The 23756-nt window shown below is 58.0% G+C and overlaps 1 protein-coding gene across 2 annotated transcripts; it reads right to left on the bottom strand.

The window, feature by feature from the left end:
- Positions 1–61: 61 nt before the first annotated feature.
- Positions 62–23716, bottom strand: MYH7B (myosin heavy chain 7B). Of its 2 annotated transcripts, XM_082670221.1 has the most exons (39): positions 23232–23716; positions 21875–21981; positions 21564–21707; positions 20904–21060; positions 20586–20613; positions 19421–19517; positions 16932–17045; positions 16734–16797; positions 15588–15686; positions 14826–14929; positions 14574–14712; positions 14154–14272; positions 13913–14062; positions 13560–13730; positions 12305–12484; positions 12080–12212; positions 11923–11999; positions 11410–11497; positions 11091–11208; positions 9176–9299; positions 8938–9074; positions 7900–8155; positions 6711–6953; positions 5875–6051; positions 5643–5788; positions 5234–5324; positions 4767–5156; positions 3968–4094; positions 3762–3880; positions 3475–3671; positions 3001–3350; positions 2753–2877; positions 2543–2658; positions 1700–2096; positions 1501–1626; positions 1246–1416; positions 1050–1154; positions 872–967; positions 62–417 (listed from the first exon to the last, which is right to left on the bottom strand). In XM_082670221.1, the coding sequence occupies exons 1-39, from the start codon at positions 23320–23322 to the stop codon at positions 205–207; spliced, it is 5886 nt and encodes a 1961-aa protein (XP_082526347.1). In that variant the 5' UTR covers positions 23323–23716; the 3' UTR covers positions 62–204. The 2 variants fall into 2 exon arrangements, with proteins under 2 accessions (XP_082526347.1, XP_082526346.1); XM_082670220.1 differs by lacking the exons at positions 19421–19517; positions 20586–20613; positions 20904–21060; ... (1 more) ...; positions 21875–21981; positions 23232–23716 and having other exon boundaries at positions 13560–13643; positions 16932–19316.
- Between the last annotated feature and the right edge of the window lie 40 nt (positions 23717–23756).

Here is a 23756-nt window from a genome sequence, read left to right as displayed (position 1 = left end):
TCCATGAGACCACGTGCTCCCCTCCCCTCCTGAACCCCAAAGAACGAGAAGGAACCGGTAGGAGCTGCAGACGTGGCGTTTATTCAGGGTGTAGCAGAGCCTGGGGTGGCGAGGCTCCAGCAGGGATGGAGAGGAGAGGATCAGGGTGGGGCAAACAGCAGGTGTCCCTCTTCAGAGCCCAGGGCTCAGGTGTCACTCCTTGTGCTAAGGGGAGAGGGGTGCCTGGGTGAGCTGCCCCCCACGCGGAGGGCAGGGTGGGTGCCCCACACCACTCCTCACCTTGGGGCCCAGGGCGTCCCGGGTCCGCGCCCGCAGCTTGTTGGCCTGGGTTTCCGCCATGTCCGCCCGCTCCTCCGCGTCATCCAGCTCGTGCTGGGCCTTGCGATACTTGGCCAAGTTAGTGTTGGCCTGCTGCTCCTGGGGGCACAGGCAGGCCCGCTCACCCTTTGGTCACTGAAAGGGTCAGCACCCCCAGAAGGGGATGGCTTCTCCGGGTCCTCACCTCTGCTCCACCACCACTGCCCGCGGCCCTCCTCCCCCCTTGCCAGTACCCACAGCAGGAAGCGGGGTGGGGGGAGCCACTCCTTCCAGAGGTGCCCGTGTGCCAGACCTGGCCGGAAGGGGAAGGCGCATGCGGTCCCTTCAGAGACAGAGCTAGGTCTCACGTCTTGCCGGAGCTGTTAGAAACGTGTCTTCTCGCTGGGCAGTGGGGTCACTGTCCCAACCTACACACTAAGCCAACACGGGGGAATCCACGGCCCAGCGATGGAGCAGGCCTGACCGGCTGCTGGCATCCCACCTGGCTGCAGAGCCTGGGGCCAGCTGTAGAAGTTGGGTGACCACAGGCATCCTCAGACCCCCGTGCACTCACCGCCTCTTCACACTGACGTTTGTAGTTCTTGACCTTGCTCTGCAGCTTGTCCACCAGGTCCTGCATGCGAGCCAGGTTCTTCCTGTCCTCCTCGGCCTGGGCAGGCAAAGGGGATTCAGGTCTTTCCCGAACCAGGCCAGCTCCAGGGCTGCCCCCCTAGGTGGACCTGGTCACCCACCTGGTACGCGAGCTCCTTGACCCGGCGCTCGTGTTTCCGCATCCCCTTGAGGGCCTCGGCGTGCTGCTTCTGTTCTGCGTCGAGCTCGGCCTCCAGCTCCCGCACCTGCGAGCAGCCAGCCAGTGGGCCTGGTGCCCTCAGCCTGCCCTCGGGTGGCCCACCCTGCAGGGCAAGGGACTGGGAGGGCCGCACACACCTTGGCCTCCAGCTTCTGCACCTGCTTCTTCCCGCCACGGAGGGCGGCTTGTTCTGCCTCCTCAAGCCGGGCCTGCAGCTCCCGCACCGTCTGCTCCAGAGTCTTCTTCATCTGTTCCAGGTGTGCGCTCGTGTCCTGCTCCTTTTGCAGCTCCTCTGCCATCATGGCTGCCTGTGCGGGAGGAGGTGGCGTGGTCGGGGGTCAAAGTCCCTTCGGGCTCTGCTCGGGGCCCCCACGGTCCCGGCCCAGCCTCACGTCGGTGATGGCCTTCTTGGCCTTCTCCTCGGCTTCCCGCCTTTCCTGGGCAGCCTCCTCCGCCTCCCCGCTCAGCTGGGCCAAATCCACCTCTAACTTCTTCTTCTGGCTCAGGAGGCCTGTGTTCTGAGGGGGGGCAGGGCTTTAGAGTCGGCCTTCAGGCCCCCGCCCCGTGCATCCCTGTGACCCCCGTCCTCACCTGCGAATGCAGGAGGCTGAGGCGCTCGGTGGCCTCCAGCAGCTCCTGCTCCGCCAGCCGCCGGCTGCGCTCGGCCTGCTCCAGGGCGGCCCGCAGCTCTTCCAGCTCCGCGGCCAGCAGGGCGGCCCGCCGCTCCAGGGCCTGTGCCTGCTCGTGGAGCTCGGCCGCCAGCCGCTGCTCCTCATCCCGCCCCGCCTGCTCGTCCTTGAGTTGGGCCTGCAGCAGCCGCATGGTGGCCTGTGCCTCCGTGGCCTGGCGGGTGGCGTGGCCCAGCTGTAGCTCCAGGTCGTTGAGATCGCCCTCCATCTTCTTCTTGAGCCGTAGCGCCTCGTTGCGGGCCCGAGTCTCTGCATCCAAGGAGGCCTGCAGGGACTCCACTGCCCGCTGGTGGTTGCGCCTGTAGTTAGGAGGGATGAAAGGAGGGGTCGTGGCCTGCGAGGGACTTGCTTACAGACACGCAGGGAACACTGGAGACGTGAAGCCAGTTGGGGAATAAGTGACTGATCTCTCCCCGGTTTCAAGCCCCTTGTGTCTGCCTGCCTGCTGCCCATCAGAGCAATTTCACAGGCAAGAGTGAGGCCCCAGAGCAGACAGACAGGGACTGAACTCTGGCTCTACCCCCACTGTGTAACCTTGGGCAAGTCCTCTGGCCTCTCCGAGGTTCACCTCCAAACTGTGGACGATAGTCCCCACCTGAGAGGGTCGTGGGTATGGGGGCATTAGGTGTCTGTGCCAGTCCCCCGCACAGTGGGGCTCAGCCAACATCACCTGCCCTTCTGCTCTCAGGTGGTTGGGATGGGAGAGGCTGTCGGCCCGGGGAGGAGGGACAGCCCGGCCCCGCACCTCAGGTCAGTGCACTCCTCGTCTTTCTCCACCAGTTTCCGGTCCACCTCAGCCTTGACCTGGGAAAGCTCCAGCTGGGTCCGCAGAGTCTTGGTCTCCTCCAGCTCCAGGGCCCCCTGGGGATACAGAGCAGATAGTATGGTGGTGGGGCCGTGTGTGTTGAGAGGGGAGGCCAGGGAGCAGCGGGTCAGTGTCCACCCCGCCCCTGACCTCGGCCTCCTCCAGCGCAGCCTGGAGCTCGCTCTTCTCCCCTTCCAGTGCCTTCTTGGCTTTCTCCAGCTCCTGGATGCTCTTCCCGCTGAGGCTGACCTGGTCTGTGAGGTCACTGATCTCCTCTGCAGAGTGGACAGGGCACTGAGGGGCCACCCCACGGCTCATGCTCCAACCGCATCACCCTGTGTGACCCTGAGGGACTCCCAGTGACCCCAGAGCGGCTCTGACCCTGGGGTGGGTCGTACCCTGCAGGTTCTTGTTCTCCCGCTTGAGCGTCTCCAGGGCCTCGAGAGCCTCCTCGTGGCTGTGCCTCAGCCGGAAGAGCTCCGTGCCCAGGCTGCGGGCCTCCCTCTGGGCCGCCTCCAGCTCCCGCTGCATCTCCTCCTCCTGCCGCCGCCGCTCCTCCAGCGCCCGCTCCAAGTGCCGCTGCTTCTTGTCCAGCGCCGCGGCCGCCGAGGTCGCCCGCTCCAGCTCCAGGGTCACGTCCTCCGACTCTGTCTGCAGCCGCAGCTTGGCCTTCTCCAGCGACGAGCACTTGGCATGAGCAGCCTCTACCCCCGCCTCTGCCTCCTGCAGCCGCAGTGCCAGCTTCTTTCTAGGCCACGGGAGCAGACAGGATCTGGATGCGTAGCTGAGCCCTGCATCTCCCCTCACCCCTGACAGCTCGAGGTGCAGGCGCCGTCCCTGTGTGGTGACAGCCTGGCCCGCAAGGCACTCACTTGGCCTCCTCCAGTTCCTCGGTCCTCTGGATGGCATCTGCCTCGTACTTGCTCCTCCACTGGGCCACCTCGGCGTTGGCCTTGGACAGCAGCCGCTGCAGCTCGGCCTGGGCTTCGGCCTCCTCCTCGTGCTGCTCCCGCAGGAGGTCACAGTCATGCCGCGAAGCCTGCACGGCATGGGCCAGCATGCTCTTGGCCTGCAGAGAGCCCAGTGACCTCAGCATCGGGCCGGGCCAGTGGCCCTGTGCCCACGCCGCCTGCTCTGTGGCAGCTAATGGCTGGCCCACCTTGCTCTCCTCCTCCAGCTGCCGCCGCAGTTCCTCCAGGCTCTGGGTGGCCAAGGCCTTCCCACGGCTCAGCTGGCTAATCAGAGACTCCTTCTCCTCCAGCAGTCGGCTCAGCTTCCCTGCAGGCCAAGGGGAGAGCCGGCAGGTCAGGTGGGTGAGGGGCAGCACCCAGCCCCCCTGTGGCCCAGCCAAGCCCCCGGCCTCACCACTCTCAGCTTGTAGCCGCCCCTGCTGGGTGCTGGCATCTGCCAGTTGCCGCTGCAGCTCCTCCACCTTGATCTTGGCCTCGCTCAGCTGATCCTCATAGGCCCGGCACAGCTTCTCTGCACTGGCCTGGGATCCGGGGTCAGGGATCAGAAAAGGTTTGTGACTCACAGGGCAGGATCTAGGGCTGCCAGTCAGAGATGGGGACCCGGAGTCGGGAACTAGCAGGCTAGACACGTGCCCAGGAATCAAAGGGAGAACAGAACCCCACGTTCAGGGTCGGAGATTCTATTGCTGGACTATGGCTTAAGAGATGAGTGTCAGAAGTGAGAGAGGGCTGTACTAGTCCCAAGGCCGGTGGGTCAAGGTGAGGTTAGGATACTAGAGTCTGAAGTCGGCCGGGGACACTGGTCAGAGGTCAGCTGTCAAGCTTAGGTGGTACAAAGGTCAGGGGTCAGGGTTGGGTGCTGGGATTAAGGACAGGAACAGAGTCAGGACAAGTATGAGGTCAGAATTCAGAGGTCAAGGACTGAGAAGTTGGAATTGGATACTGGGTCAAAAATCCCCTGGAGTCAGGGCACAGAGTTTAGGAGGTAGAGTCTGAGGTCAGGACTGGTGTGGGGTTCAGGCTGGGTGTCAGGTGAATGGGTCAGGGGTCCCGATCGGGTGTAGGGCCAGGACTAGTATGGAGCCAGATTGGCAGCGGGTGGTCAGGGGTCAGCTGCTGGAGTCAGAAGGGGTTCAGTCAGGATAGGCTGCTAGAGTCGGGTCAGAGGTCGGGATCAGGAAGGAGGCAGACACCTTGCCGCGGGCCAGAGTCTCCACGCTGGCGCCCAGATCGTCCACCTCCATGCGGAGCTCGCTCTTCTCCTTTTCCAGCTTCTGTCGCGCCCGTTGCAGACTGTCCGCCTGCTCGCCCAGCTCGGCCGCGCTCTCCGCCTGCTTGCGCCGCAGCGCAGCCACTGTGGCCTCGTGCCGCAGGGCCGCCTCCTCCAGTTCCCGCCTCAGCCGCCCCAGCTCGGCCTCGTGCTTCCGGCAGCCCTCGCGCTGCCCCGTGGACACGCCGCCCACCTCCTCCAGCCGCTCGCTCAGCTCCGCCAGCTCCCGGGCTGCTTCTGCCCGCTGCTTCTCCACGCGGGCCCGGGCCGACCGCTCGGCCTCCAGCTCCTCTTCCAGCGCCTCCGCCCGAGACTGGGGATGCGCAGGCGGCAGTGTCACCTCTGAGGGCCTCCGACCCAGGTTTCCGCCCACCCCCATCCCCCGCACACCTGCAGCTCCTTGATCTTCTTCTGCAGCTGGGCCCCAAGGAGCTGCTCGTCCTCCACTCGAAGGTTCAGCTGACTCAGCTCGGAGTCCTTTCTGGAGGTCACAGGGTGGGCATGAGCCGGCCCAGGGCCTAACTCCCATCCACCTGCCTGGGGCCCCTCCGTACCCGCCCCCAGCACACTCGCTGACTGAGGCACCTCACCCGGAGCAGCCCTAAGTGACCTCATCCCTGTGTTCCCTCTCAAGGCCCGGCCCTAGATCGTGGCCCTTGGTGACCCCCTACACCCTAGGGTTCAACCTCTGCTGTGATGCAGAACCGACTAGAGTCCAGGTGGGTGAGAAGTGGGGTGCAGGTTCAGGAAGCCCCCTGTGGCCAGGAGGTCGGGGCTGAGGCCCCCCCACCACACCTACTTCTGGAGCTTCTCCTCCAGCTGCTGCTTGTCCTGGGCAGCATCCGTCACCGACTCCTGCGTCAGTTTCAGGTCACCCTCGAGCTTGCGTTTGGCCCGCTCCATGTCCATGCGCAGCTTCTTCTCTTGCTCCAGGGAGCACTCCAGCTGTGGGCAGGACGGGGTGAGTGGGCTCCGCACCGTCCCGGCTGTCCTGGCCCCAGCACACAGCCGCTGCCGTGGCCCCGACTTACGTCTTCCACCTGCTGCTCCAGGCGGGCCTTGGCCTTGGCCAGTGCGCTCACACGGTCCTCCTCAGCCTGCAGGTCGCCCAGGGCCTGCTGGTGGGCCTCCTGCAAGGCCTTCTTCTCCTTCGTCAGCCGGGCCACTGACTCCTCCAGCGCCACCATCTCCTCCATCAGGTTCTTCACCTGTGTCAGGGCCAAGGTCACCACGAGGATGCCTCCCCCGCACTCTGGTCTGAGCAGCCGCCACACCATGTCACAGCAACCGTCCCCTTCGAGCCAGGGAACCTCGGGCGAGTCACTTCATTCTGAGCCTCAACTTCTTCACCCTTAAGGGGTGATTATAGCACCCTCCTCGAGGGATTAATGAGCAAATGCTCACAAAGCCCTGTGCACAGTGTCCGGCCCAGAGTGAGAGATCAACAGACACCAGCTATTTTGGGGATGCACAGGTGTTTAAGCAGCTGTTTCCTAGTCCTGCCTTCCTCGGGGAGCACCTGTGAGAACCCGAGTAAGCGGCTTACCCTGCTGAGGCCCACTTTCCCCTCCTGTATGAGGGAGTCAATACCCCGAGTCTTTGAACCACCTGGGCTCTTGGGAGGGTTCAGTGAGGGAAGGCACCCGGGGGACATGGAGCTGGTGGATGACAATCACTAGCATTTGCTGAGTACCTACTGCGGGCGAGGCCCTGTGGCGAGCGCCAGCACAGGCTAGTTACACGCTGAATCCTCACCCGCCCTAATGAGGGAAGTGCTGCTATTAACAGCAGCATTTGACAGATGAGGAAATTGAGGCCCACAGAGAGGAAGACACCTGCCCAGGGCCACAGCCGGCCCGGCCCACACCTTACTCTCCGTGGCTTGCTTCTCCTTCTCGGCCTTGGCCAGCGTCAGCTCCAGGTCATCAGTGTCCTTCTTGAGCTCTGTGCACTCATCTTCCAGCTTGCGCCGGCGGGCAGCCAGGTCAGCATTCACCTCCTCCTCGTCCTCCAGCCGCTCGCTCAGCTCCTTCACCTTCGCCTCCAGCTGCACCTTGGACTTGATGAGCAAGTGGCAGCGCTCCTCGGCATCCGCCAGGTTTTCCTGCTCCTGGAGGGGGACACGGGGAATGGGGCAGGGTCAAGGCAGCTCAGGGACACCAGGCCAGGCCCCGGAAAGCAAGTTCATTTGTCTGTGCAGAGGCTGGACACACGCTTAGTTGGGCTCCGGGACCAAGGAATACCGAAGACCTGCTCTTGGCCCTGAAGGCGTTCAAGTGTGGTGGGATAAGGGCTCAGGTAGAGGGATGGACGGGGCAGCAAGAGGGGAACGTTAGACAGGCTGGGGGCAACCCAGAGTAAGGCCCAAACAAGGGCTCTAGCAGAGAAGCCAGCTGCCAGCTCTGCCCACGCGGGGCTGAGGTGGGGGGAGAGCCCTGCACGGCCACGGAGGGCTCAGGTTCTCTGCCATCACTGTTTCCTCACTACCTGGCTGCATAACGTCTCCTGCTCTAGCAGGTGAATTTGTGAGCACAGGCCTGTCTGTTCTCCCACCAATGTATATCCAGAGCTTCCATGGGGCCTGACACTCAAAGTATTTGCTGAAGGAAGGAATGGCTCTGTGGACTTGGGGAGGATCCGGACCCTTGATCTCTACCCTCTGGTTGTTACTGTTACCTGCTGCCTGGGTTCCCGTGGCCCTTAACCAGAGAAGGGAGCATGCGGCTGTCTCGGGGATGGAGAGGAGGGGAGAGTTGGGGCTACACTGTAGCTCTGCAGGAAGCCACGGGGACACAAGGCGTGGGAGCATTAGGACACATGCATAGACTGGGTGGGGAGGTTGGGAACGTGGGAGGCTGCACACGGGCACAAGCCCATGAGCCTCCGGAATAGGAAGAAAGACCCGGGTGAGGCCTGAGCACCCAGAGCACGCCAGGTCCGCCCTGGCCGGGGATCTGGTTATGGTATTTCCTCGGAGCGGCCTGGGGTTCTCTGAGGGGGCTGGGGGCCAGGGGGCACCAAGTCGCAGAAAGAAACCCTGCTCCTCCCCTACTCACTGCCTGCAGCTGCAGGGCCAGGTCATTCTTCTCCTGGGTGACGCTGACGTGCGTCTCCTCCAGCTCCTGGCACTTGGCCTCGGCGGTGGCCAGTGCCCTTCGCAGCCCCCGCAGCTCTGCCCGCAGGGCCGCCAGCTCCGCCTCAGCCTGCGCCGAGCGTAGTAGTGGCTTCATCTTGAAAAAGAGCTTCATCCATGACCAGTTCTTGACGGCGTTGAAGGCGCGGATGTTCCACTGGATGGTGAACAGGGCATCCCTGGGGAGGGGCAGCCACAGGTGGCCAGCAGGTTCAGTGCCCCCCCTTCATAATGACAGCCCCGTTGTTCCCTGAGCACCTACCCTGGGCCGGACATTGCACTGAGCACTTCAGCGTGGGACCTCGTTAACCTTCCCAACAGCCTCTCAAGTAGGTCCTAATCCTCTGCTTTACAGGCAAACTTGAGGGTGAGGCCCAAGGTCACACAGGTCTGCCCCTGGGGTGGGAGCTCAAGAGCCCTGAATGGCCCCTGCAAGTGTCCTGAAGACACCAGGGGCGGTTAAGCCACTGGGCTCTTATATAAGGTCAGACTGCCTGGGCTCACATCCCAGCCTCCCACCTCCCGCCACAAGCCAGCAGACAGGCTCCCTCTGCTCAGACACCCCCTCTAGTGAACAGACACGATCATGGCACCTACCTCTCAGAACTGTCCTGTACTTTAACCGAGATAACTTCAAATAAAGTATCTTGCCCAGGGCTTGGCACTTAAGAGTCTTGGGAAACACTAGATGCCCTTCTTACTACTCCGGGCCACACTCTGGGATGGCCTGGAGTACAGGCAGGTTCTCTTACCCCAACTTCCGAGGTGAGGAAGTGGTAGCTGGGGGCTGCGTGGCACAAACCACAGCCTTGCCCCTTGGGAGGCACGCAGGCAGCCACACGGTGAAATCTGACCCACAGGACGGTGTGACAGGGTTCAGAGAGTCTGGGTTCAGAGGGTTTTGCGAGCTGGGGGACAGTGGCTGTACCCCCGCATCACCCCACCCCCTTCCGACACCCACCTGCCTCCAAGCAGGCGCTGGTACTCGAGGCGCATGAGGCGGCCCCGGCTCCGTGCCTGCAGCAGTGTCAGGACCTTGGCCAGACGCTGGTCACGAAGCTCCTCCAAGACGCCTAGAAGCCCAGCCTTGAAGAACACCTGGGGTGCGGGCGGTAGGTGTAACCCTCAGTCGCCTGCGTGACCCCTGCAGTGTGACTGCCCACATCTGGTCCAGCGCCCTAATTCCCTTGTGCCCTGACCTTGGTATGGCCAAACTGGTACTGGGTGTGGTCGATGTTCAGCGAGGCCAGCAGCTTCTCTGTGGCCTTCCTGCTGTCCATGAAGGTGTCATCCGGGATGGCACTGGGGTTCAGGATGCGGTACCTGGGGGAGCGGGGAAGGGCTGGAGAGGAGGGTGCTGGGCAGGGAGCCGACGACTGAAGAGGCTGGCCCCTCAGAGGCCGGAGCAGAGGCTCCAGAGGGGCACCCCCTGAACAGGCTGGCGGGGGACGGCCTTGTGACACTGGAGGACTGGGCATCCTCGGCGTTAAAAGCTTGGGTAGCATTTAAGTGCATTCAGGAGTTCAGTTCTTTAAGAGCCTGCAGCATTTACAGAAGGCATACAGCACTTTTATAATTTTTTAGTTTATGATTTTTAATAATTTATCATTTTTTTCAGGAGGCCAAAAAAAGTAAAGAAGGTGATGTGTTACAGCATATCACAAACTGAAGGAACATTTGGGAGAGAATTCTAATCAACAAGAGCAAGGGTTCTGGCACACCCACTTCTAAAGGGGACACACTTGCACATGTGTACAGGGCTGTGTGGGTCAGGCTGTCGTGACCACACTGTGAAGGCAAAACCCTAGAAACACAAAAGGGCCCCTCACTAAGGGACTGATGAACAAAGCACCGGTCACTGGATTAGGGGATATTTTACTGCCGTAACAAAATGGCTGCTGCATGTGTCATTACCTTTATCCAAAGCCCTAGAATGTGCACCACCAAGTTCCATTACACCAACTGTAATGGAAACTATGGACTCTGGGTGATTAGGATGTGTCAGTGTGCGCTCATCAGCTGTAACAAATGTCCCGCTCTGGCGGGAGATGCTGATGATGGGGGAGGCTGTGCACGTGTGGGGGCAGGGGCTTATGGGAAATCTCTGTGCCTTCCCCTCAATTTTGCTATGAACCTAAAACTGCTCTAAAAAAAGAAAGTTTTAATTTAAAAAAAAAAGGATGATGATGCAGACTTATGTCTATTAATAAGGAACAAATCTCCAAGACATAGAGTTACAGGGAAAAACAAAGAGAACATGTGCGTGTGCACCCGTGTGTACAATATTTGTATGGACACACAAGTATAACGGTCAGCGTGGATGGCCCCAGTTACTTCTGAAGGGGGAGGGAACTGTGCACGATTGCAGCCTGACAAAAATCAAACCTATAAAGGGAAGGCAGAGGGGCTAACAGCACGGACTGAGCCCTCACTTGGTGACAGCCATTACATAAAGTCTAGTCCCTGTGAACCCTCATTCAACTCCCAAATCTACCTCCAGCTCTGCCTGCCCCCCGACCCTTGAGCTCCAGACTAACAAATCCCATCTCCCCCTCAGCTTTCCTATCTGCTGGAGACATTTCTTTTTTTTCCGGCCATGCTGTGTGGCTTGTGGGATTTTAGTTCCCCGACTAAGGATCGAACGCCCAGGCGCTCAGCAGTGAGAGCGCGGAGTCCGAACCACTGGACGGCCAGGGAATTCCCTGCTTGGAGACATTTCAAAGTTGACATGTTCAAAGTAGAGCTCAATCCACTCTCCTCCTACTTCCCCACAAAATTTAAAAAATCCTATCTTGGTTTCTCAGTAAATCTACCACCAACTCCCCAGTTGCTCAGGCCAAATAACCAGAAGTCACCCTTGTCTTTTCTTTTTCTTTCTTATTCCACATCCAATTCATCAGTAGCAAGGCCTGTTGGCTGCACCTCCAGTATTTACCCTGAGCCTGTTCACTTCTCCCCCAGCCCACCGCCCACCCCCAGGTCTCAGCCATCAGCATCTCCCACTGGGATACCTTCTGGCCCCCTCCCCAGTCCCCCTGCATCCTCCTCGGTGCCCTTCCGCCCCCTCAGGCTGGAGCTGGGGAGGAGCCAGGGCTGGGGGAGGGAGACACCCACCGTTGCCGGAAGTCAGCGTAAAGCAGCCTATTGGGGAATCCTTGTCGGCAGATCCGGATCCCCTCCAGAACCCCATTGCAACGCAGCTGGTGTAGCACCAAGAAGGCATCCATGATCCCTGGACATGGTGGGGGTTAAAGGAAAAGATTAGAGGTCAATGGACACAACTTCATGCCCCAGAAAAGACGAGGAGTTCAGGCACAGGGCTCACTTTGAGGCTGAGCAGGCCCTGCGGAGGGGGCAAGACCCAGCTTCCAGTCTGCCCTGTCCCCTCCCTCCAATGTGCCCCCATGCCACCAACCCACCCTGGGGTGACTACCTGGGGTCTTGTTCTCATTGGGGACAATGCAACGGACAAAGTGGGGCTGTGTGGCCCGCAGGTTGGTCATCAGCTTGTTGAGGTTCTCCTGGGGGTGAGGAGAGGGGAGAAAGCACAAGAGGGCAGAGAAGCAGAATTGGAAACCGCAGTGGATGAGCCCCTTAAGGACTGCGCAGTAGGTGCCTAAGCGTGTCTCTGCAGTGCTGCCCTTTCACTCTGCTCCTTGTGACCCTTTGCCCTCTTCTGTTTGACTGGGTCCCCATTACCATCACCAAAGTCTTCACTCCCCCACCCAATCCCCGTGGCTCCGGCCCCATCCCCCGCAAACCCTGCCCAGGCAGCATGGGGACGGGAAGCAGCACAGACTTGCTGTGATGTTCACGTGGAGAGGAATTAAACATCACTGCAAGTCTTAACGGCCGCCCGCCCAGGGTGCAGGGGACAGAGCAGGGAGCCGGGACGGGGTGGAGGCGGCAGGGTGAGGGCCTGCACGAGGCCTAGACTGGGCCTCACCTTGTGTAGCTGGGACACCGTCTGGAATGATGCTGCCTTCCTACGCTTCTCTTTCACCCCAGACTTGGGGGGCTCGGCTAGGAGAGACATGGGACCAGTCACTCCAAGGGACATCCCCCTGTGAGTCCCCTACAGAATCTCATCCCTCTGTACTCACTAGAGCAGGAGCCAGCATAGTTCTCGTAGAGAGTAGCCAAGAGCTTGTTCTGCGACTTTTGGAAGATGGGGACCACCGTCTCATTCAGTGGATCCTTGTTTTTTTCCAGCCAGCCCACGATGCTGTAAGGCACCTGCCAGAGACCAGACGGGGGCTGAACTGAGGTGGGGGAACCCGGGGAAGGGAGGAGAGAGGTCAAGAGCTGGGGTTTCAACAGGCACCTACCACGCCCGCGTAGTGGACCACCTCAAAGTGGGCCTGGTATTTGCGCTTCTTGTCAGGCCGTGGCTGCTGGAAATTGGACGACTTCCCCGCGTGGTTGTCATAGAGCTTGGCCTGGAAGCTGGCATCTGAGGCCTTGGGGAACATACACTCCTCCTCCAGAAGGGACAGGATGCCCAGTGGCTGGGGACAGGGCCTCCATCAAGCCAGCCCATCCAGGCTGGGCTGGATCCCCACTTCCTGGAGCCCCTCCCTCTGGGAGCTTTCCCAGACCCTCCAACCTCAGCCATCTGCCCTGAGGGACGAAGAACTGACCTGCACCCAGGAGCCCTGTCTTCTAAGAAAGAAAGTTTGTGGTTTGGCTTCCAAGCCCTTTCTGCCCAACTTGCAGCTCTGAGTTGTTCTCTTTACTTATAAGAAGTGCGCAAACTCAAACCGGCATCCGTGGTCTCACACTCTCACACGTGGTACAGTCAAAAAAGGCAGTTGAGTTCAAATTCTGGCTTCCTCACTTAGTAGCTATGGGGCCCTTAGACCTCTCTAAGCCTCAATTTCCTAACCTGCAAAATGGGGAAATGAATACTTTCATTGCTGTTATAACAGCAAAAGCTGTCAACCACCTAAATGTCCACTAGTAGGAGATTACAGAAATGCATGAAAATCATCTGCTGCGTGAACTACTGTGCCTTCTTCAACAAAGCACCATGCTCAAAATACACTCCCAGAGAAAAGGTAGGACGAGAAATGCGTCTGTGTTCATAAGAAAAAAGAGATGCCCAGGATAAAGGACTGGGAGGAAACAGGTTGTGGTAGGATTGGGGGACACGTCTTTTCTCCTTTATTTCTGATTTTTCAATTTTTCTTTGATTTTTCTTTCTTTCTAGTCTTTGTACAATAGGGAAATGTATGTAATGTTTTATAGACAAATAAACAAACGCATCCTACCTTGCCCTGTAGTTCCGGACAGTTTTGAGGGTCCAAAGAAACTGTGGCTGCAACAGTGCTGGGTTGCACACTCACACACACACACTGCTCACCAACACACAATCACACTCAATCTCCAATACACCTAGTCACACACATGCACACATTTCCATTCATACACACGTTACACACACATGTGCACAGCCACGCTCATACATGCACACACACATGCAGGCTTGCACACGCTCGCTCACACACAAGTGCGCATTCATTTCTGCTCACCCACTGCTCCCATGCCTTCCCTTCCTTGCAGTGACCTGGCCCCGGGCCTCACCTTCTCGATGAGGTCAATGCAGGGCTGCAGGTCCAGGCCGAAGTCGATGAAGACCCAGTCGATGCCCTCCCGCTTGTACTCCTCCTGCTCGAGCACAAACATGTGCTGGTTGAAGAACTGCTGCAGCTTCTCGTTGGTGAAGTTGATACACAGCTGTTCAAAGCTGTTAAACTATAGTGGGAGGCGCCCGGCTCAGCAGACCTCCTTGTAGATGGGGACAAGGAGACCCACAGAGAACAGGGGTGTGCGGGAGCTCACCCCACCTCCAGGCAGACACCCAGGGCTCCTGTCCCCACCCCCATGGTCCTCCACCCCAGAGAGAACAGAGCCTGGGGGTGTGGGCCTGCCCTCACCTCAAAGATCTCAAAACCGGCGATGTCCAGGACGCCGATGAAGAACTGACGGGGCAACTTGGTGTCCAGTGTCTGGTTGATCCGTGACACCAGCCACCGGAACAGCCGGTCATAGGTGGCCTTGGCCAGAGCCCCCACGGCAAACACCACCTGGAGGCGCGGGGAGGCTGCTCTGGGACCTGGCAAGGAGGGGACCCTGCCCCAGCTGTCCCCAGGTGGGCCCCGCCTGCCAGCCGCTCACCTGCTCCACGCTCTGACCCTTGGTCACATACTCGTTCCCCACACGCACTCGGGGGTGCAGAAGGCCTTTGAGGAGGTCTCCACTGCTGACCCCCATCAGGTAGGCAGCCTTGTCAGCACCTGGCAGGGCACATGGGTGAGATGAGGGGGAGGAGGCCAAGAACACGGGTACGTGGGAGCTCCACCGGCCTTCACTTAGGGTTATGAGAGGGAGGTTGGAAGAGGTTAAGTTCAGGGTCAGCAAACTGTACAGCTCAGGAGGGTGAGGGTCTGGAATTGAGAAGTCATGGTTTACAATCAGGGCCAGGTTAAGACTGAGGTCAAAGGCTGTGAACAAGGCTTAGGGTTAATGGTCATGGACTGGATGCTGGGATCAGGGTCAAGAGGATGACCAGGTCAGGCCAGGGTCAGGGCCCCTCACTCTCGGTGCCGTCGGCCTCGGCCTGCTCGTCCCGCTGCTTCTGCTTGAATTTCATGTTGCCGAAGTGCAGGAGGGCCCCCACGACCTTGTAGCAGGCACACTTCTCATCCACGCTGAAGCCCAGGATGTCCATGGCATGCTGGGGGTGGGGTGTGGAAGGCTCAGAGAAGTCTGGGCTCCTCCAGGGTTCAGCCGAGTGAAGGGCACTGGACCTGCTCCCCCAGGTTTCCTCCCCTCCCACCACACACATACGTCAGTGGCCATGAGCTCCTCCCCGTCATTCATGTGGTCCACAGTGATGACGCCCTGGCTGCAGAAGTGGTAGTCATAGGGGTTCATAGACAGAAGCAGCATGTCTGGGGGTACACGGGGCGGAGAAGGACAGGTCGGCTGTGTTCACCCAGCTCTCCTCCGTCTCCCCATCCCAGCGTGGTGGATCCTGGGAGCCAGCCCGGCAGGAGAGTGTAGGGCCCTCCCGAGACTTTGTAGCTTGAGTTTGTCTCCTCGACTCCCACACCCATGGCTTCTCTTTCTTTACAGTTCTGAGAAATGAGCCTCGGTCCCTACGTCTCACTCATCTTTTGACCATTCCGCAAGCCACCCCTATGGCCCAGACCCTGTGCTGGGTGCTGCGGCCCAGTGAGGACCAGATTCTGCCCTTGAGTGGCTTGCAAGAGAGGGGAGCTGGGCCTAGACAGAGCCATTGCTCCCCAGTGGTGCTAGGTGGGGCCTCTAGTGTCAGGACAGCAGGAGAGACAACCTTGCCAGGGCAATGGTGCTAAGGGGCCCATTTCCTAGCATGAGGAGGAGAGGGCTCAGCAAGAACTGGAAGTCCCAGGAAGGGGGTGGGTGGATAGAAGGGGCTCTGGGTCTCCAGGAAAGAAGGGATGTCACAGACCCCAGAACAGGTAGCCCAGGGCCTGCTCTGACGGGGGCCGGAACAGGGCTGGGCAGCCCAACTGCCACCCAGACCTGTGGGCTCTGATTCCAACCCCATCTGCTGCTGGCCCTCACCCTGCAGCTCTGGCTTCTTCCCCGAGAGGATCTGGTAGTAGACGTGGTAGCCTCGCTCACCAGGCAGCTGGAAGATCACCCTTGACTTCTCCAGGAGATCTGGGGAAAAGGGAGGTGCTGGCCTAGTTTCCCGAGTGGGTCACCCCACTATGGCTGAGGGGCAGGGAGGAGGTGTCAGCAAGGGGCCGGGGTGTGTGTAGAGGTGCCGTGTCTGCACACATGCCAGCATGTGCTGAAGGGTGTCTCTCCATCAGCACATGTGTCACGGTGTGGGAATGCATATGTTTGTACGTCTGTGTGTCTCTGTGTGTGGGTGTATTAACGTAGCTGTCTGTGTATGGGTCTTGATTTGTCTATTCTTTCATCTGTGCTTTCATTCCACCATCCACAGACCACACTCCTTTCCTCCAGAGCACTGCTGGTGTGTCAGTGTGTCCACCGAGCAGAGCCTCTGTGTGTTTGTGCATGGGTCGGTCGGGGCATGAATTATGACGTTCCCGCCTATCACCACCTGCCCATGCTTATCCATCAGCATCTGGCCATGCACCCCAAGATGGGGAGCAGTCAGCGTGGGGGCCCCTCTATGCATGCAGCCTGGGTACCTGGTGTCTATGCAGCAGGTCTGGGTCAGGTGGGCAATGACCCCAGAGAGGCATTGGGGGAGGCTTCCAGGAAGAATGGGGACTTGAGGTGTAGAGATGAGGCCACGGCAGGAGGGGCACAGGCCTGCCCTATCGAGCACCAGAGAAAAGACTGGGATGGTGGGTGAGGGGAAGGGCCCAGTCACAAGGAGCCTGACTGGCCAAATAAAGATTTGGGTCTCCATCTTAAGGCGATGGGATCTGGAAAAGGTTTTTAAGCAGGAATGCAATGTGGTCAGATTAGTCTCTAAGAAAAGATCACTCTGGCTGAAAGGAGATCCAGCAGAAGAATGGAGAATGGAAGACTACATGGGGGCTGGGGGAATGTTCCAGGTGAGAGGTGAGGTGGCCTGAGCTGGGCTGTAGCCAGGGGATGAAGAGAAGCGACTGGGACAGGTGGGAGCCCCAAGGACTTGATGACAGACCTCAGTCTGTCTGAGAGGAAAGACTCAGGCCTGGGCCTGTTTCCCCATCCTCACCCTCCCCCACCCTCTCCTAGACTCACAGCTGTCAATATCCGCGGATGCCAGCTTCCCAGAGGGACCAAAATGAATGCGGATGAACTTGCCCTGTGGGCAGAAAAGCAACCTCAGTTGGGTGCCCAGCCAGCGCTGCCCTATTCGTCCAAGGCTCCCACCACCTTGTGTCTCCCCACGACAGACCGGGCTCCACCCACACCCGGCTCTCCCACTGCAGCACTCACGAAGCGGGACGAGTTGTCGTTCCGCAGGGTCTTGGCATTGCCAAAAGCCTCCATGGCAGGGTTAGCCTCAATGATTTGATCCTCGAGGGTGCCCTGGTGGTGGCGGGCCAAGGGCTCTGTCAGCCCGTGGTCCCGGGGTCTCGGCCCAGCCCAGACAACCTCTGGTTGGGAAGGGGAGGGGAGGAGGGGTCCCCAGGACCTCATAATTGTTGCCTGCCCCACTCACACCAGCCCCATACCTACCCTGGTCTTCGTGGCCAGAAACTGCCGGGAGGAGAAGGAAGACAAGTTAGAGGCTGTGAGGTGTCACCAGGCGGGAGCAGACAGTGGGTGGCGAGCGGGACAGTGAACGTTAGTCACCCAAATGTACATCCCCCACCCCGACCCCTCATGCCCGACCCTCCAGGGACTGTTAGAAGGAGAAATGCTAGAAAGTAGAGCAAACATGGCCCTAGTCAGGGGCTTGAGGCAGGGGCTGCGTCTGGGGGTCTCCTATTCACAGCCCCCCCAAGCCCTGTCTCTGGCCTCCTCCATATCATTTCATTTCCCATGCCCCAGGAAGCGACCCTGCCCCAAGCCCTAGAGGTTCCTGACTACAGTCTACTCCCCTTTAGAGCCCAGCTCAAATGCCCCTTCCTCTAGGAAGGCTTCCCTGACGCTCTGAGGCTGGAAGAGACCTCTTCCTGCCCAAACCTCCTGACCCCTCCCCTCCTTCTATGACTTCCCATCTTCACACTACTCCTCTGTACTGTGATGAGGTGCATTTTCATCGTACAGTTGTACACCAACTATTATTCAAAATAGTGCACCCTGTCGGTGCACATTATTAGCCCTAATTTGCAAATGAGGAAACTAAGACTCAGAGCAAGAAAGTGATCTGCTCCAGATGGCACAGTAAGTCAGGGGCAGAGCAGACACTGAGCCCAGGCATCCTGCTTTCCACGATGCCCGAAGCCACCCATATGTCTCATCTAGAGGGACTTACTGAATGGAGGGGATCCTCCCCCCGTTGCTCTCCTAGCCTCATCCTTGTCTTCCCTCCTTTTCCCTTTCTTTCTCTTCCCTACTCTGGATCCCAGCAGCCTGGGAAAAAAGGGAGAAAAAGGAACGAATAGATTTTGGAGTGACAGGTGCCATGCCACCTGTCCCACGCCAGGGGACTGTGGTTATTCACTCACCTCCAGGGAGCCTAAGACTTAAAAATCCCCCTGAGGTATTGCTGGGGAGACAGAGGCAGGAGAGAACCGGCAGGAGCCCCTCCCCCGAGCTCCACCCCACACATTCATATCCAGGGCTTTTGAACAGGGCTGTCTTTGGAGATGTGGTCAATTTGGGGGCCGAGGGGAGGGAGGTTGATAAGGCTCTTAAGCGCCAGCACCCATGGCCCCTGCGGGGGGGCAGCCTTTCTCTCTACCTCCCCTGCCTGACAGCTCCCCCCAACCCCAACTCCACAATGCAGGGCTCCTTTCTGCCCAGGTGCCCCCTACCCCCGCCCCTCCCAGCTGCATCCCTGCCAGCTCCCTGCCCTCCATTCCTGTTCCTGGACCAATACCCGACTTTCTGTAGCATCCTCAGAGACACTTTGGGAGTTGGGAAAATGGGGTGGGGGGGAGGGAGGAAAGAGTACCAAAAAGTCAACAGCAAAAACAAAACAACCACCACCACACCAAAAAAACAAAACTGAAATAAAAAGAAAACACAAGAAAATCAACGGGGAAAATAGGAAGAGGCAAAAAGAAAAAAACTTTAAATGGAAAGAAGAAAGAAAAATGTCCCAGAACAAATGCAAGGCTCAACAGGACCAGGAGTAGGGGCTGTGCAGGAGGAGGCCTTGGGTTTCTGGAAAGAAAAGGCAACCCATTTTGGGGTAGGGGAGCACACACAGAGCTCTGAACAGCTGGCCCTGGCGCTAGGAATGAAAGTTGTACCTCAAAAACAAAAACAAAACAAAAAATTGGTTCCCCCATTGTTTCAGAAAATTTCAAAAACCATAAAGAAATCATGGGGTGCAAAACTGCCCCTTAACCTTGGCTGTTGGGAATGCCAGGTGCCCTTGTCTCTGGCTGAACCTGCTTGTTTGATTAACAGCAGGTAACTGTATCTTTGGTGCATGAAAACTAAGAAAACAATTACTTCTTGGTAAAAGCAGCCTACCTGGTAAACTCTTTCAAAATATGAAGGTCATGATGAAAGGGAAAAAATACGTAAAATGCTTAGGAATAGCAATGTGGTCCCACCCGCTGTGTTCCAGATGGGAACAGTGAGGCAAGCCTGGGACCACGTCATACAATGTGACAGAGAATGGCCACAGCCTCGCTGGTCGAGCCTTGCTCAGGCCAGAGTCTGCCACCAGGGTGGGAGGCTCAGGCAGGGCTGGAGGCTCTGGGGAGTCAACTTTTTAAAAAGAAAAAAAGAAGAAAAAAAAAAGGAGAAGAAAGTAAAGAAAAACAGAAGCAGCAGGGAGCAGCGCCCGCGTGGGCGAGTCTTACGGCCTTCTTGCCCAGCCCGTCTCCCAGGGCAGCGACGATGGCAAAGTACTGAATGACCCGCTTGGTGTTAACCGTCTTACCGGCCCCCGACTCTCCCCTTGGACGACACAAACATGAGTCACCAATGTCCATCTGACTACTCTAATTCCTCCCATCCCCCAACGCCCTACCCCTCAAGCAGGGCCCCTCTGCCCTCCCCACACCCAGCTCCCAACTCAGGACCCACACCCCAACTCAAAACTCCTGAGATAAATTAGCCCTCAGAATTGTTTACAAAACAAGCGAACATAGACCATTCCAGTGAGATGAGAAAACACATTATGATGCCACTGTTTACTGAACACTAACTTACTGCCAGACACTGGGCCAAGTGCTTTACCTATATTGGCTCATTTAAGCCTCAGAAACCTGTAAGGCAGGCACCATTATCATCCACTTTTGATAGATAAGGAAATGCGGCTCAGAGAAGTTATGTAGCTGTTTCTGCTGTGTGCCAGGTACAGACATTAACTCACTGACTCCTATAGCTCTGTGTGGTAGGTAAGTAGGATTGTTCTGTCTTTTCTGATGAGACTCAGAGGCCCAAGCACACCAGCAGGAAGTGGACCCGTGAGAACTTGAATACAGGTCTTTCTGGTTTCAAAGGTCTTGATCTTCACCAGCAGGCTGCACACACACACACACACACACACACACACACACACACACACACACACGAACGATGTCCATATTGGCTTGGCTGGATATAAACTTGGTATGTAAGAATTCTACCACTTACCAGTGAAAGCAAACAAAGGATTAGAAATAAGATTCAGAAATATGGAGACGGTAAGAAGGAGGAAAGGGGTCTCCCCACTCCCCTTGAGGAAGAATCAGAACTCCCAAAAGATCAAGGTGGGAGAAGATTCCAGGCCCTAGGGACAGAGGGTATCAGGGCTGGTGATCAGTCTGGTACCCCCTTCCTGCCCACCACCCATAACACATCTGCCCAGAATAGGGGGCAAAGAAAATGCTCTAATTTAGTTTCACCTGGGACACTGACTCCAGGCGGTAAAACCCCTGCCCTAAGCACTTTGTATTCAACCTTGGGATATGATTTTAGTTCCACTCTCTTCCTGCCAGATGGCCAGCATTTCCCACCCCATCCCCAGAGCCCCACACTCACGTGATCAGCATGGACTGGTTCTCTCGGTCTGGAAGAAAGGGGAGGAGATAGACAAGTTAGCCAAAGTGAGGGACCAGCCACAGGTGGAACACCTTGGGTATCCTTGGCGCTGGGGAAGCCCCTCCACCACCCAGGGCCAGAAACGGCAAGGACCAGGTGGGACCTTCAGACTTCAGGCCAGCTCCCACTTAGAGAGACAGAAGGATATGCTAGAGTGTCCAGCAGCATCAAAAGGAGGGCAGTGCAAGTGGAGGGAAGGGGGTCCTGGAGCCGGGGGAGGGGCCTCGGGTGGGGGAGAGGAGTCAAGGCGGCCCTTACTGCGCAGCATGTCATTGTAGGCGTTATCTGCCACCGCATATATGTGGGGCGGGGCCTCCGAGCGGCGCTTTCCCTTGTAAGCGGCTACCACAGAGGCTGTATAGATCGGGAGCCATTTGTAGGGGTTGATGGTGACACAGAAGAGGCCCGAGTATGTCTGAGGAGAGAGTGTATAGATAGGTTGTTGGAGGCCAAGTTCCCATCCCCAGGCTCTAGCCCTCGCAAAACTGTGACCCTTGCAAAATCCCCCAAGGAGCTGCTTAAGGTGCGATGCCACACCCTTTGTGGCCGCCCTAGCCCCGCCCTAGCCCTTACTCCTGCCCACAGCCCGTGGCCCCTTCACAGCCCCATTGCCCAGCCTCTGTGCTGCTGCAGCTCCGCCCCTACACTGTCGTAGCCAAACCTCCAGCCCTACCTCTAGCCCCGCCCCAGCCAGTGGCCCCGCCTCCACAGGCCCATGACATCACCCTACCCTGCCTCTAGCCCTGCACCCCCACTGCACACAGCCCCGCCCCCCACTGCACACAGCCCCGCCCCTTCCCCCGTTCTGTCCCCACCAAGCTGTGCCTCTTGCCCTAGCCCCGCCCCTGCTACTATGGCCCCGCCCCCACCACACACAGCCCCATCCCACCCGTGGCCCCTCCCCGGCCCACAGCTCACATAGATCATCCAGCGAGCGTAACGCTGGCGCAGGTTGTGCAGTACGGCTGCCTCGTTGAGGTGCGTCATCATGGCCATGTCCTCCAGCAAGTCGAAGCGGGGCGGGTTCATGGGCTGCAGTTCAGCTTCACGAACCGTCAGCACCTGCCAGGAAGGTCGTATAGTGGGGTGACAGGTGGGCAGGAACAAACTGACCTCAGCCTCTCACTCCTGTATGCTCCCAGATACCCTTTCATCAACCAGAGCACACTGGCCAGGAGCTACACCCGGGAAGGCAGAGGAGCTAATTCCGGGAAAAGGGGGAGCCAAACCTTCTGGTCTTTGGTCTCCACGTTGACTCTGCCCCCAGTAGCCTCGGATTTGACCTCAGCCTCCACGTAAGCATCCTGTTCATCAGGTACCCAGACCCGCTTCTTCCCTGAGTTTTGGGGAGAGCATGGGGGTTTTGAGAAAGGCTGACGCACATCCAGGGGTTGGGGACCCGGCTGGGGTTCCCAGATCGTGTCTACACAGCTGTGCCCCTCCTAGGAGCCCCTGTCAGGATGCAGGAGTACCCAGAAAAGATCCTTCCAGACACAGACTCCCAGAAGGGCAGAGCTGGGAGGGTCCCTAGAGATCTCCTCAAAGGATCCCCTGACTGAGGTTACAGTCCCTCACAGCCCTGGATTACACACTTGGATTCAGATTCCTGCTTCTGTTGTATTTGCCCTGTGACCTCAGGAAAATCCCTCATTCTCTATGGGCCTGTCCCTCAAAGGTAACATTATGGGCATGTCCTTAGTTCCCATATGGAGCAGCCCTCAATATCAGGCACTTAATTCTCAGTGGGTTCTGCCTCCCCCGTTTCACTGAAGACTCAAACCCAGGTCTTGTAAGTCTGTCTTATGCTCCTTCCTGCCTGGTCAGCTGGCCCCAGAGCTACAGGGAGCCCATATTTCATGGCAGTTAAAGGCACAGACTCAGGTGTCCTGCCACTTACTAGTCAAGTGCCTTAGTCAGGACCAGCTCCATAACTTGCAGGCCCCAGTGTTAAAATGCAGATCCTCTTGTTAAGAAATTATTTACAGTTTCAAGATGGTGATAACAGAGTGTTAAATCGAGCATGAGGCCCCTCTGTGGCTGCAGAGGTTGCACACCCACGAAGCTGGCCCTGGCCCTGGTCTCCATCTCCCCAGGTTGTTGAGATGATGCATGGAAAGTCATCTGCTCTGGGCCTGGCACACAATAAGCACTTGATACACATTGTCTATTGTTACTATTGTCCTATGAGCAAACTGGGTCATAAATAGTAGCCTTTATTCCTGTCCCTGATAAACAGAGGCTTTGGCTCTATGGAAAGCACTAAAAATAACTCCAGCACAGGTTTTATGGACATGTGGAGGCAGCCTGCACACATACCAATCACTCTCATCTCAGAAGCTTCAGGCTCCAGCCACAGACGGCAGCTCCAGGAGGTGGGTGATACTGTCCCATTTTACAGAGGAGCAAACCGAGGCTTGCTCACAGACATACAGTGATGTACACAGGCTCTCTGGGATTTTATCCTCAGGGCTAAAGCTTTCAGGCCAGAGTGCTCCTTCAGACCCGAGCTGAGTGCCCCCCTCCCCACTCCTGGTCTGAGTCCATAAGGGCTTCTCTGTAGCTGTGCCCCACTCTGCCCTCACTTACCATCCCACAGGACAGTGTGCACCTTCATCTGCTCCTGGTAGCCCTGGCGGAGGTAGCGGGCAGACTCCCCAAGTTCACTCACATCCATCATGGTAGTGGCACTGAGAGGTGGAGGATGAGATCTTAGAGGTTCAAGGCAGTCCAAGGCAGCAGGCACTGGAAGATGGCAGTGACAGGGGAACTGAGGGACCAGGGGCCCCAAACTGGGGCATGATCGAAAAACCCACAAGACCTAATAGTAGGTGATTCCGTGGGGCTCCCCACTTCAGCCTCCCTGGTGAGGCAACACACACACACACACACACACACACACACACACACACACACACACACACACATTCTCCCTCTCTCTCTCTCTCTCTCTCTCTCTCTCTCTAACACCAGAGTATCCTCTCCCACAGAAATGGAGAGACTTGTGCCAGCCCATAGGCACCCTCACCCATCAGCCTGTCTGCCCTCCCTTGGGCTCCAACTCCAGCCCTGATCACCCACCTCAGCACCACGGTGAGGGCTGGGAGCTGGGCT

The sequence above is a fragment of the Grampus griseus genome (assembly GCF_964374135.1).
Source record: "Grampus griseus genome assembly, chromosome: 14".
NCBI lineage: Eukaryota > Metazoa > Chordata > Mammalia > Artiodactyla > Delphinidae > Grampus > Grampus griseus.
This window is presented reverse-complemented; position numbering and strand designations above follow the sequence as displayed.

Bases quoted from the DNA above. Each gene is read 5' to 3' on its own strand.
- MYH7B (XM_082670221.1), bottom strand. From the start codon at position 23,322: ATGATGGATGTGAGTGAACTTGGGGAGTCTGCCCGCTACCTCCGCCAG. The intron at 21,982-23,231 runs GTAAGTGAGGGC...CCCAAAACTCAG, and splicing joins GCACACTGTCCTGTGGGATG to GGAAGAAGCGGGTCTGGGTA. The intron at 12,213-12,304 runs GTAGGTGCCTGT...GGTCTCTGGCAG, and splicing joins TGGTCCACTACGCGGGCGTG to GTGCCTTACAGCATCGTGGG.